Here is a 14,210-nt window from a genome sequence, read left to right as displayed (position 1 = left end):
GGCCGTCGCCGGGAACCCCTTCCAGGGTCGATTTTGTGCTTGTAGGTTCTCGCTAGAGGTTTACGTCACCCAGAGGGCCACCCGGAGTCAACGAGAGCGTCACATCCCCAGCGACCATCGACTCAGAACTCGGATAGGATCAGATAGGTAACGTCTTTTGTGATTTTCTTTTTCATATGAAGCATTTTTATCATTATAAATAAAAAAATCAATAAAGATTACATATATGCATCTGTATACTGTATATGCACTATACATGGTTTGACTTGATACCTACTTGCATATAATTTCTTCTCGGAAAGGAAAAAACAAAGTATGCTGTTTTGGGTTTTTATCAACCATGACACTGGTGTCTGTTGCCTCCTTACTGCATGTTACATATTAACCGTTTCCCTTATTATCAAGTAATTTTAGTTGAGTTAGCTTCAGATATGTTGTCAGCGGTCAGAACAATTAGCACTGCTTAGCGTGGCAGAAACTGTTAGTATACTACAGTTGTTTTTTGGTTCGATCAACCAAGTTTTTTTTCTTTGGGAGCAGACTTTATTTTACACTTGAAGAACAACTGAAGTATATTAGTATTCTTGTTTTGCATTGATCCGTTCTTTTATGCTGAAATTTTTGTTGTTTTCATGTTCAAAATAGGATGCTCAAGATACTACTCAACATATTTTGCATAGGATTGGTTCTTGTTTTCATGTAGTTGTAAATTTATTTGATTCCACTTTGCACTTATATAATATGGCTTTTGAGGTCAAGTTAATTTTAACTGAAAACCTAATGTTTCTTCTTGGTATATATATATATAACTGAACTCATCTCTCTCCACTCTCGTCCCGCTACAATGAGATTTGCATCATGGTTTCTTTGATTTTTTAAATGGATTTTCAATCTTCCCGATGCGGCCGATGAGGTCTAAGATCCTGAAGCTGCGATTGCCGCGATTGAGGCGGCTCCTGACGCTGCGATCGATGCGGATTCTGATGCTGCGATCGAGGCGGCGATCGATGCGGATCCTGATGCTATGATCGAGGCGGCTCTTCCTGATGCTGTGATCGTCGAGGCGGCTCCTGTCGCTCCTATTCCTATAGTTGCGATCGAGGGTCCTTTCGACATCGATGACGATGATGTTTTTTTCGACATCGACAATGCTTTCGACATTGACTAGGATGCGCTTGACTGGGATGCGCTTGACAACGGCGTCACCCCCATCGCCGAGGTTCCCGCCGCAGTCGTCGCCGAGGTCATCGACGCTCCTATGATCAGCAATCCCGATGTTAACTAGGAGGATGCGCTTAACTGGGATGCGCTTGACTGGGAGGATGCGCTTGACAACGGCGTCGCCCCCATCGCCGAGGTCCCCGCCGCGGTCGTTGCCGAGGTCATCGACGCTCCTATGATCGGCAATCCCGATGTTAACTGGGAGGATGCGCTTGACAACGGAGTCGCCCCCATCCCCGAGCTCCCTGCCACGATCGCCACCGAGGTCATCGACGCTCTTATGATCGGCAATCCCGAGGTTAACCAGGCCCAATCAGATCCACAGTAAGTTATTTGAAATATATTATTAATTAATATTTCCTAAATTTTATTTTGTATATAGTGTTCCGCTGAATATCGGTTCGAATGCACCTGATAACGGCGTCACCCCCATGGCCGAGGTCGCCACTGAGGTCACCGCCGAGGTCCAGTTACGGCGATCCAGGAGGACGATCAAAATGAAATTGCCTTGCCATTGCTGCAGGAAGTGATTTTTTTTTTGGTTTTGAACTAAAACTACAGTGAACTTTGTTTTTTTTATTTGAACTCCTAAATCATTCCTAGTGAATGAAATTTTGATTTTGGTAGACTCAGAACCTTTAATAGTTGTTCTATGGACAAAGAGCTATTTGAGATTTGTAAATTGGACCGACTTCCTTACTTGCGATTGGCACGCAAAGATGTATAATATTTCTATGTGCATTCGGTTAGTTTGCAGCTTGATGGTTTTTTTATTTATCGTCTCATGTGATGTTTTCTTTGGATAGTATTTTGTAATATTGATTCCTATTGGAGCTTGTGACTTCCGAATGAAGTTTATGTTCAATGCATGGGGAGTTCCTGTTGTGTGGCTATAAATGCATTGCTTGATGGGTTTTTTTTAGAATTCAGACTTTGTACATGGATTTCTGAAATATGGATGTTTCTCTAAACTTGTTGGTTTCTGCGGCATTGAAGTATTGTGACATGGTGTTGAAGGTGGTGGATTTCAGCTCATCTTTTGGACCTTTGGTGCTATTCTTCTGATGCAACTTGCTCGTATTTGTTGTTATCCAAAGTGTTTGTAAATATTTATCTGTTTTGTTTGTTTTGTGCCGTTATATAACTTACCCTCCAATGGTCTGTCAAAAAGGTCTTTGATTATATGGCCATGATACTAAGAAACTACAGGAAGCCAAAACAAAGATGAATCCTCCAGACAAATTAAATACTTGATTCAACACTAATTCATGTATGTCAACTAGGGGTGGGCATCGGCCGGTTTGGTCCGGTTTTACCTTACTACGGTTTTATTTTTTCGGTTTCGGTTTTAAAGATTTTTGATCCAAAACCAAATCATTTTATTACGGTTCGGTTCGATTTTTATTGTAATACGGTCCGGTTTATACGGTCGGTTATATACGGTTTATACAATGAATTAAATTGATTTTGTGCTACTACAAATATTAGTTTAGAGACCAAGAAAAACTATCAATTTATTAAAATAATTATGAATTTAAAGTAATACTAAAATTTTGTTATCCGGTAACAATAAGTAAATATAAATATATAATTTGATTATGCTATTATATTATAAATGATTAGAAACTAATCCACTTGTATGATCCAATATCCATAAAAATAATGTTTTAAGTATAATACGGTCGGTTCGGTTTTTTCGGTTTTTGGGGAGTCAAAATCGGAAACTGAACCGAATAACCGAATTTTTAAAAACTTAAATCGAAACCGGCCGAAACCCCGAAAAAACCGACGGTTCGGTCGGTTTTTCCGGTTTGAACCGAATTATGCCCACCCCTAATGTCAACCATTTGAATAACTTACATGAATCTTTTCTACCGGCTACACGAATATCTAATGAACCTAGATCACCCTCTTGCGCTATAAAAAGCAAGAAAACAACGGTAGAAAAAGAATAAATGAAGCTCGCTCTGAACTCACTGATCACTGTGTGATGGAGAACATCTCGAAGTCAGCAGGTTTATGATGCCAAGAGTTAAATGCAGGGCTTTCTCTAAGCATTCCTTTCAAAACCAAAAAAATAAAATCACTTCCTGCAGCAATGGCAAGGTAATTTCTTTTTGATCGTCCTTTTGGATCGCCGTAACTGGACCTCGGCGGCGACCTCAGCCATGGGGGCGACGCCGCTGTCAGGCGCATCCCAGCCGATATTCAGCGAACACTATATACAAAATAAAATTTAGGAAATATTAATTAATAATATATTTCAAATAACTTACTGTGGATCTGGTTGAGCCTGGTTAACATCGAGATTGCCGATCATAGGAGCGTCGATGACTTCGGTGGTGACCGCGACGGGGACCTTGGCTATGGGGGCGACGTCGTTGTCAAGCGCATCCTACCAGTCAAGCGCATCCCAGTCAATTGCATCCTCCCAGTTAACATCGGGATTGCTGATCATAGGAGCGTCGATGACCTCGGCAGCGATCGCGGCGGGGACCTCGGCGATGGGGGCGACGCCGTTGTCAAGCGCATCCCAGTCATGCGCATCCTCCCAGTCAAGTGCATCCCAATCAAGCGCATCCTCCCAGACAAGCGCATCAAACACATCCCAGTTAAGCGCATCCTCCCAGTTAACATCGGGATTGCCGATCATAGGAGCGTCGATGACCTCGGTGACGACCGCGGCTAGAGCCGTCAATTTGGGGTTGGGTCCGTCGGGTTGGCCCGCCCCGCCAAACAATTTAAGCGGGTTGAGTTTGAATTTTATCAACTCAAGTCCGCCGTGGGCCGATTCGCCTAGGCCCGGGACCCGCGCAGGTCGGCCCGCTCGGGCTTGGGTTGGCCCGCGGGTTGAAAAACACATGTAAGCTAAGTTTTAAGCCAATTTATTATCTTTATGTGTTATAATTTTGAAATAAAAATAGTACTTTTCATTCAACATAAGTACTCATTTGTGTTCATTTATATTTAAAATACATATTTATGTATACATTTAATTGTAGAAAACTTTTTCGAAGTAAAATGTTGAAGATATGAAATATTTTTCATTTTTTTAAAAAAAAATTTGATGGGCCTGTGTGTTAGCCTACTAAACCCGCAACCCGCCTTAAAATGGGTTGGGTTGAAAATTTCCCAACCCGCCCCCGCCAAATGGTTAGCCCGCCACGGGCCGACCCGCACCGCCACGGGTTGGCCCGTCTGACAGCTCTAACTGCGGCGGGGACCTCGGCGATGGGGGTGATGTCGTTGTCAATCGCATCCCAGTCAATGTCGAAAGCATTGTCGATGTCGAAAAAAGCATCGTCGTCGTCGATGTCGAAAGAACCCTCGATCGCAACTATAGGAATAGGAGTGACAGGAGCTGCCTCGACGATCATAGCATAAGGAAGAGCCGCCTTGATCGCAACGATCACAGTGTCAGGATCCACATCGATTGCCGCCTTGATCGCCGCCTCGATCGTAGCATCAGGATCCGCGTCAGGAGCCGCCTCAATCGCGACGATCACAGCTTCAGGATCTTCGACCTCATCGGCCGCATCGGGAAGATTGAAAATCCATTTAAAAAATCAAAAAAACCATGATGCAAATCTCATTGTAGCGGGACGAGAGTGGAGAGAGATGAGTTCAGTTATATATATGCCAAGAAGAAACATTAGGTTTTCAGTTAAAATTAACTTGACCTCAAAAGCCATATTATATAAGTGCAAAGTGGAATCAAATAAATTTACAACTACATGAAAACAAGAACCAATCCTATGCAAAATATGTTGAGTAGTATCTTGAGCATCCTATTTTGAACATGAAAACAACAAAAATTTCAGCATAAAAGAACGGATCAATGCAAAACAAGAATACTAATATACTTCAGTTGTTCTTCAAGTGTAAAATAAAGTCTGGTCCCAAGAAAAAAAAAACTTGGTTGATCGAACCAAAAAACAACTGTAGTATACTAACAGTTTCTGCCACGCTAAGCAGTGCTAATTGTTCTGACCGCTGACAACATATCTGAAGCTAACTCAACTAAAATTACTTGACAATAAGGGAAACGGTTAATATGTAACATGCAGTAAGGAGGCAACAGACTCCAGTGTCATGGTTGATAAAAACTCAAAACAGCATACTTTGTTTTTTCCTTTCCGAGAAGAAATTATATGCAAGCAGGTATAAGTCAAACCATGTATAGTACATATACAATATACAGATGCATATATGTAATCTTTATTGATTTTTTTTTTTACTTATAATGATAAAAATGCTTCATATGAAAAAAAAAAACACAAAAGACGTTACCTATCCTTTGAGGAGATCAGGGCAAGTACTAATTAGAATTATGTATTTTATGTGGTTCAAGCCAAACTGATTTGAATGAACCATATCATTTGATTTTGAGCATCCTATATCCAACCACATATGCACATATGTGGCTGCAGTCCAGGACTCCAGCATATTGAAGTCAGCCACATACAGGGCACGCAGGGGACTGCAAATGGCATATAGATATTGCCCCCTGTCGCATATGCATAGGCGGTCACATATGGTACATCCTCTCAAGAACTATTATGATAGCAATTCTGATAATCAATACTAAGTTCCATGGCCCAACAAATCCCTTCGGATCACACATAACTCATATACCTAAAATCAATACCACACCTGAGCAGTTTAGTGAATCAAAAATTGAGGATCTATAAAAAAATCTGGACAATTTACAGGCTATAAAATTCCATTAGTCCATCCCTTAGAATTGTTGGCAAACAATGACATGCAAACGACAAAAAGTGTATTCCATGCAGCATTGAAATTTCATGTTTGTATAATCAAACCAAAATGTAAAACATTAATTTTAAAATATATACAATCATAATAACCTCAGGGAATTGTCTTTGGACCGCTTCCTCAGCTGCAGCCTTGGCCCTCAACATTCTAGAAGAGAAGAGGAAGATGCTCCTAAGCATGAAACTTGTATGAATCTCGTGATGCCACCATGATCTTTAGCAATCTACAAAAGTTCATACAGAACATAAGGTTATTAGGCTCTTAAGCTTTGGACTTCACAATTGCTTTACCATAGGCAGCAATTTCTAGAATATAATACTATACATATCATGTTATAATAACAATGGAACTCCCCGACATAGTAAAGTGACAACACAAGGACTGAGATACAAAGCGCATGAATACTCAGAAAAAGGTCAATTGGAGTATCAAACTTGCATATACAGAAAGCAGCATGTCTCAGGAAATGTATCATCTCTATAACTACCATTTTGAAATGTTTATGCCTCGTGCTATGATTCTATTGATTATTGTGAATCAAATTTCCAGATATGAAATTCCTTAGTAATAGCCCCAGGAGACACAAATTGTTCATCTCAGCAACCCTCTACAACTTGAATCCTACTAACACACATGGGAGGGATAGAGTCACTGTCTCTCTCTTGAATTCCAACTTAAATTGCTCAAGCATCAAGATATATCATGAGATTGATTGTTCAACCTTGTCAAACAATCATGATCTGCCACTAGCCACACCATTTGTCCCATTCATGTGATTGAGAGAATATAATCTCTCTCATGGTCAACAATGGTCCCAAAACCATTCTTATAATCCCAATTTGGATGTGAGGTCACAACTAGATCCAATAATTTGAAATATTAAATAATACACTTTGTTGAATATTATATCATTATTTTGAAATTATATAATAACTATGATGACAAATATAATTTTATTATTTATTATAATGTATTTATGTTATTTATTGGTCATATGTAGGCAAATATAACTGATTATTAATAATCTAATACATATTCATTTATTTATGATAACAATATAAATATATAATAATTAAATATTTCTAAAATATGATTTTATCAAATAACAACAACAAAAACCAAACCTTATCCAGTATGATTTTATCAAAAATAACAATAATTTGATGTATTAACATGATAAAAAATAATATGATATTATTGATAGTATGTTAATAGATTATGCCTTACTAATCTAATTTTATGATTCTACTATTTATTATTTATGATTTGTGTTACTAAAATTTGATATTTAATGAAACATAACATCAATCCTCCTTTTTCAACTTCAGTGATCCAAGATGATCTTTAGATTTTTTTTTTTTTTTAAAGCATTCAATACCAATTCTGATATTTACAACCATTAAAGAAACTTCTCTACCTAATGGCTCATAGTTGAATACAGGTGATTAGATAAAGGAGACACCTTAACCAAGCAAATTTCTAAGCTGGCTTTAGATGTTTACTGCTACTAGGTGAGCCTTTTAAGACAACCATACCGCTGCAAGTTGTTCAGCCATCGCATGGTTTACTTCTTCAAAGCTGTAGTTCCTTGTCTCATATTCTCTCCCTGCCACACCAACAGTTCACTGTTAATTATGGACTCAATGTACGAACAATTGAAGGCAAATATTCAACTGACCAATCAAATTTATAACCACGTTTGCCTTTGCCATGACAACTTTAATTGAATTCTCATCTCTTGGATTGTACTCCATGGGAACAATCTGACAGTTTGGAGGAAAGACATAATGAGCAGAGATCTTGTACAAATAACTGGCCTAGCACCTTCCACCCTATATAAGGAAGAAATTTTCATACCTGACCCAAGTCACCCATCAACTTCAGATGCCTGTGAGAATCCTCAGATCCCTAAAAGGTTGGTGCACTTGGGAGCCCATTTTAGCTAAATATCAATAAACAAACATGTATCTTATGGCATTCACTGAGCATGTGCTTCCACTTGGAAAAATAGCAATGAACAACCAAAGATCTTAGGATGCAAGTAGTAGATTGAATATATTATCAAGGTATACTTCCACATGTGAAATCGTAGTAACCTGTAAGATTAGGAGGAAGTAGGATGATATTTTCTTATCAAGTTTAGAGGGATTAGATTTTGAGATTTGTTAAATCAGGATAAGCATTCTTCAGGAAAATTCTTTGAGGGAAGAACAAAGAAAGAATACCATCGGCCAGAGGTAAACTACAATGCGAACTGGCAGCTTACCATTGGCTGCAAGAAGCTTACCAAGTTGGCCGCAAACATATCAGAGTTAACCCGAGCCAAGTGCCGGTTCTGTTGATTGCTTTTATGCAACTTGTTCTGAAGTTTTTTCAACTCAGTGTCGCTTAATTCTATTAGTTTACTGCCAAAACAAGAACCGAGAAAAAAAAAATCAATCAATACATCAGAAATCGAAGAATTTGACAAACTTAATCACATACTTTTTCTCTGCAAGAAGCTTCAACAAGTTAGTATTTTCCTGGCACGAGAATCAACCTTATCAGAGATAACCCAAAATAAGAAGCAAAGAACCCTCCTTTTTTAGCAAATAAAAATCGAATTTGGAAGAGGGAAATCAAAAATCTAAAAAGGGTCCAACAATACCATCATGAGCTGAGAGACGCAGTCCTTGGAGCTCACATCCATGAACTTTCCCTCCTCGATTACGGCGCTTGCCATTGCGGACGTCCCCGCACTCGCCGTGTTAGTGATATCGGACAATCTTTTCCGAACAGCAGAGCGGCCAACCAAGTTCGGTAACCTATCTCCGTCCTCTGCGCTCACTGCAACACCAACCGAGCGAGGACCACCAAAATCAGTTTTTTCAGCCCTAACCCTAATGTGAGGATCCAACGAGAGGAGACAGGAAGATAACCTGCAGCGCTTCTACCGGTGCCAGTCAGCGAGCGATGAAGACCTCCGTCCGCCATGATCACGCCGGAGAAGCGGGGAGAAGGATCACAGGCAAGGAAACCAGGGGAAGGAGGAGGAGGAAAAGCGGAGGAGATCGCGATGGCTAGCCAACGGCTATCTGAGCGAGTGAGAGAAAGTATTCAAATTAATAAACTTTTGCAATGCTTTTTTTTTTTTCAAATTCATTCATATATGTTACTCGTTTCCTATTTACACCTACTTTTTAAAAATATTTCAACCTCATCATCTTTTTACATATTAGATTTTTTACTTACAATTTATAAAGCAATCTCAAAAAAATTATCCATCAAAATATTTTTCTTTTCTTCGTGATTTCATACTTATTTCTTCCCATAATATATTTTTCATTTATCCTTATTTACTTTGGAGGATAGATTCATAAACTAAAGAAAATTTTCCATGCAAAAAACGTTCCTCCGTTTATTTCACATAAAAGGATAGGTTTGATATCCTTTTCATTGTTTACTTGATCTAAAATAATGGACAGAAGGATTTATAAATCCATCAGCTAATTCATTTATGAATAAAATTTTTTCCATCCAAAATTGGACGGAAAACCTCTTTCCTTCCTGTCACATACTGTCTCAACCACGCGCGTAGGCTGAACTATGTGGCCGCCGACCTCGGGTATGTTCGAATAGTGATAATAATGAAAAGAAAGCAAAAAAAAGAAGAGAATAATTTTAGTGGAGGAAATAGTTAGTAATTCGTCCAAGCCCAACTTGATAAAGGATGAGAGGAAGATGATGCTGAAGCAGAGGATGAAGAAATAGACAAGTTTTGCAGTAAATGTTCGAGGTATTAGAAACAGTCGACGGAGGAGGAGGATGAAGAGGGAAACGAAAGAGAGGAATGACATTTCTTGCCTCTCCAACAACAGGAAAAGCATCGCTGTTGCCAGAGGAGGAGGATGAAGAGGGAAAAGGAAAACCAGCCATGGGCGACTGCTTGAGCAGAGCTATGAGTTCTAAAAGAGGGAGGGAAAGCAGCCACTTGTTGTCGCTAGCTGCTTGCGAAGGAAGGCCTTACACGGCAGCTCCTGAAGGGAAGGGAGGTCCTGTGCTAACGTTGTTTTTTTTTTTCTTTTTTCTTCTGTGAGTTTCTCTCTTTTCACTCGTCCTTTTTTGCCAGGATTCATTTCATCGCAGTAGCCGGAGAAGGATGAAGAGGGAAAAGAAAAGCAACCATGGGAGACTGCTTGGGTAGGGTTGCGAGTTCTAAAAGAGAGAGAAAAAGTGACCACTTGTGGTCATTGGTTGCTCGCAAAGGAGGCTTTGTGCAATAGCTCACGAAAGAAAGGGAAGTCCTGCACTAATGTTGTTCTTTGTTTTTTTTTTCTTCCGCGAGTTTCTCTCTTTTCCCTCCTTTTCTGCCAGGATTCATTTCTCTTCCCTCTCCTTTATCTTCTTTCACACAGAGGACTCCACTTCCACAATGAATCCTTTCCATTCTCTATGCACCCTTAGGAGTAAACATAACATTAATTAAAAATAAGTTGTTGGTTTGATAATTTTTTAAAGAAAATCACCCTTAAAGCATCCAGATCTCCCACTGTGAGCTGGCATCAAGGAAAGCACCCTTCACATTTTGGTTTTAATTGAAGAAGCAACTCCGTGGTTACGGAGCCGCTTCTACGACTTTTTGTTGTTTTTACATCTAAATTTTTAGCCGATGTTTACCTTTGAACAATTGTTCAACGGTTAAAATTTAATTGTTTAATTTATAAAAAACCAATAAATATAAGATCGATTTCATTTTTTTAATTCATTCCATTGCTAGTTTTGGGCTCTACTCATTTCTTCCTTTTATTCCCTATTTGTATTCGAGATAGATTAAAATCTCAATACTTCCTTTATAAATCTTTTGAATTCTTCAAATACGAAAGGAAATACATATTCTCAAAATACTCGCATTCCTCCAAATATCCAATATCCTCATATTTTATCTCACACAAAATATCCTCTAAAATTTTAAAATATTTCATATGTTCCGTAATATTCTCCAAATTTCCCAAATTCCCAAAGTTTTCAAAATTTTTTAACGAATCCAAGTAACACCGCCCCAGCTCCATTTAATATGTATCCACCCTAAGATTGGTCAGCCATGGATAGCCAACTTGGGATGTCTTATCTTTATGTATTTTCTCCTACTCGACCACCTGTTCTAACTGTTGGATATTGGGGCCTAAATGGACCAATACGATTTTGAGGAGGAAAAATCGGAAGTCATCAATTGTTGAAAGTCGTAATTGACTTCAAAATTGAAATCTACGTTTCGCGTAGATAGATTTAGACTATTAATTTGCTCAAAACCGATTAAGGGTGAATGAGAAATTAATGTTCAAAGTCGGCCCAAAATAACGTTGGTTATTCATTAAAGAAATGCAAGGGAGAATAGTCCCACATCGGAAATTTCCGATGTGCATTCCTTACTTATTAATGATGTTGAGTTATTGGAGTTAACTCAGAAAAGTATCAGGTACTCTCTGCTCAGGGGCGAGCAGGTGCTCGCACCTGTGAGCCCGCCACCCGCCACGTGCGCACGTGCGCAATGGGCGCTTTGTAGGCGCACTTTGCATCGTCGCACTTTGCATCGTCGCGAGGAGCATTGAGGAGCTTAAATTTATGCTCCAGGTGACATTGCAGTGCCTACATGGCACTCGGGTGACGTGTCAGGCTAGTACCTGACATGGCAGTGCCTATGTGGCATCCTCGTGGGCAAAGGGAGATGACTGGACAGTTGGTTGGGCGAACGGATGGCAGCCGTTGATCAACGTTGATCAAAGAAGTATGGTGGATCGCTTGTGATGCGATCTAGAGCGTTGGATCACAATGAGTCACGATCTGACGGCTTGGGATGAGACATGATCTGAAGCATCGGATCAATGGATCCAGATCCGATGGCTGATAGATCTGAGGGTCACAACTCTTAGATCTGATGGATGAGATTAAAGGGGTTCAGTCCGGACGGCCCAGATTAATCCACCCAAAGGTCACACCCCTCCCTAAAGCCTCTTCCTTCTGTATAAATAGAACCCTCCAGATTGGAATCAAATCACTCAACTTAATCTTCTCTTCCTCAAGTATTCACTCACTCATCTTGTGCATTCAAGAGTCCAAGAAGCCTACGAGAAGGTTCGCTGGTCTCGGAAGTCGGAGTACTACGATTCCGAGACGATTGTCGTCGTTGTATCTTGGGAACGAATTGCAACAATCCGTTAAGCACCGTAGCGGAGCAATATCGTTTACGGAGATAGTGTCGAACACTAGCCTCGACGATCAGTTTGCATACTCCGGAATTTACCGGAAACAACAGTCGTAAACGATATTCCGTACAAACCGATATGGATACCAACGACGTTCCAACCGCCATTCCGACTCCATTCCGCACGGAGCCGGACATATTCCGCACGGAGAAAAGCCGGAGAAATTCACCGGAGCCGACTTCAAAAGATGGCAGCAGAAGATGCTGTTCTACTTAACAACGCTAAACCTTGTACGGTTTTTGCGTGAAGACCCGCCAGTCGCTACGGACGGTAGCAAGGCTGCTTGCGATACGTGGACGCACGGAGATTTTCTGTGTCGCAACTACATTCTCAACGCCTTGGACAACACGTTGTATAACGTGTATTGTTCATTGGAGACAGCGAAATCTTTGTGGGAATCGCTTGAGAAGAAATACAAGACCGAAAATGCCGGACTGAAGAAATTCATCGTCGGTCGGTTTCTGGATTTCAAGATGGTGGACTCAAAGAGCGTCTCATCTCAAGTCCAAGATATGCAATTAATACTGCATGATCTGGACGCCGAAGGAATGAAGCTGAACGAGTCATTCGCAGTTGCTGCGGTAATTGAGAAGCTCCCTCCGTCATGGAAGGATTTCAAGAATTACCTAAAGCACAAGCAAAAGGAGATAGGGCTGCAAGACCTGATCCTGAGGCTACGAATAGAGGAGGATAATCGAAAGTTATCCGACTGCAGAGGAACCAAGCGGACTATAGACGATATGTCCAACCTGGTCGAGCCGAACGCTAAAAAGCCAAAACAGTTCAAGAAGAAGGCACAAGCAAAGAAGTTCAAGGGATCCTGCTACAACTGTGGAAAGGCAGGACACCTGTCCAAGGACTGCAGACGCCCGAAGAAGCCAACCAAGGGGCCAAAGGATGCTGCGAACCACGTCGCAACCTCTCTTGAGGACTTGGATCTCACTGCGGTTGTATTTGAAGCCAACTTGGTGGATACCAACCCGAAGCAGTGGTTCATTGATCTGGAGCAACTCGTCATATCTGTTCCGATAAGGCGATGTTCTCCAAGTATACTCCGATAAATGGCAGGAAGCTCTATATGGGTAATTCCACGACGTCGCCAATTGTCGGACTCGGAAAAGTTGTTCTGAAGATGACGTCCGGAAAGGAGCTAACACTCATTGATGTACTCCATGTTCCCGACATCAGTAAGAACCTAGTTTCTGGAGCGGCACTAGTTAAGGCCGGATTTAGGCTAGTGTTCCAGTCAGACAACTTTGTACTTACGAAGAATAATATCTTCGTAGGAAAGGGGTACCTAGAAAAGGGTCTATTCAAAATGGTTGTAATGCCTGTACTCCGAAATATTGATGGTAATAAAATAAATGCTTCCAGCTATGTTGTTGAGTGTTTTAATTTGTGGCATGATCGACTCGGACATGTGCATAATAATACTCTTAAACGTCTCGTCAAATTAAATTTATTACCAAACGTCAATGTTGACGGAACACACAAATGTGAAGTGTGCGTGGAAGCAAAAATGACGAAACTACCTTTTCATTCGGTGGAAAGGTCAACGACTCCTCTAGAGTTAATACATAGTGATCTATGTGTAGGATCAAAAAGAATTTAGATATCTCCACAATAGCATGATATTGTCCACTTTGGGCCTAAACCCTCATGGTTTTGCTCTTGGGCTCTCCCCAAAAGGCCTCATGCCAATGGAGATATCTTTTCTCTTATAAACTCATGATCTTTCCCATGTGTTTCCAATATGGGACTATGTTTGCAACCTTGCAACCCCAACAATCCCCCCCTCAAACAAAGGACCATAGGCTTCCCACGTCCGATTCTCGACCCACCAGGACTTCCTTGCCTAGTCACAACTAGGACTTCCTGCCTGGTGTCTGGTCCTCTTGATCCGAACATAGGAACCCCCACTTTCTTTGTTCGAGGTCAATATTGTATCCACATGGCTCAATCAGACCATAG

General features: G+C 40.6%; 1 protein-coding gene and 1 long non-coding RNA gene across 2 annotated transcripts; one reads left to right on the top strand and one right to left on the bottom strand.

Moving 5' to 3' along the window:
- Positions 1 to 5,926: 5,926 nt before the first annotated feature.
- LOC121969401 lies at positions 5,927 to 9,075 on the bottom strand. The gene is made up of 8 exons (XM_042519497.1): positions 8,916 to 9,075; positions 8,645 to 8,823; positions 8,482 to 8,519; positions 8,285 to 8,402; positions 7,855 to 7,905; positions 7,676 to 7,760; positions 7,533 to 7,603; positions 5,927 to 6,220 (listed from the first exon to the last, which is right to left on the bottom strand). Exons 1-8 carry the CDS (start codon positions 8,968 to 8,970, stop codon positions 6,137 to 6,139), a joined length of 681 nt encoding a protein of 226 aa, XP_042375431.1. The 5' UTR covers positions 8,971 to 9,075; the 3' UTR covers positions 5,927 to 6,136.
- Positions 9,076 to 9,653: 578 nt separating this feature from the next.
- Positions 9,654 to 10,312, top strand: LOC121973084. The gene is made up of 2 exons (XR_006109374.1): positions 9,654 to 10,028; positions 10,106 to 10,312. It is a non-coding gene; the product is annotated as an uncharacterized LOC121973084 (long non-coding RNA).
- The last annotated feature ends 3,898 nt before the right edge of the window (positions 10,313 to 14,210 follow it).

Source organism: Zingiber officinale, chromosome 4A (genome assembly GCF_018446385.1).
Source record: "Zingiber officinale cultivar Zhangliang chromosome 4A, Zo_v1.1, whole genome shotgun sequence".
Taxonomy (NCBI): Eukaryota; Viridiplantae; Streptophyta; class Magnoliopsida; order Zingiberales; family Zingiberaceae; genus Zingiber; species Zingiber officinale.
The sequence above is the reverse complement of the archived record's forward strand: the minus strand, read 5'-3'. Positions and strand labels throughout refer to the sequence as shown.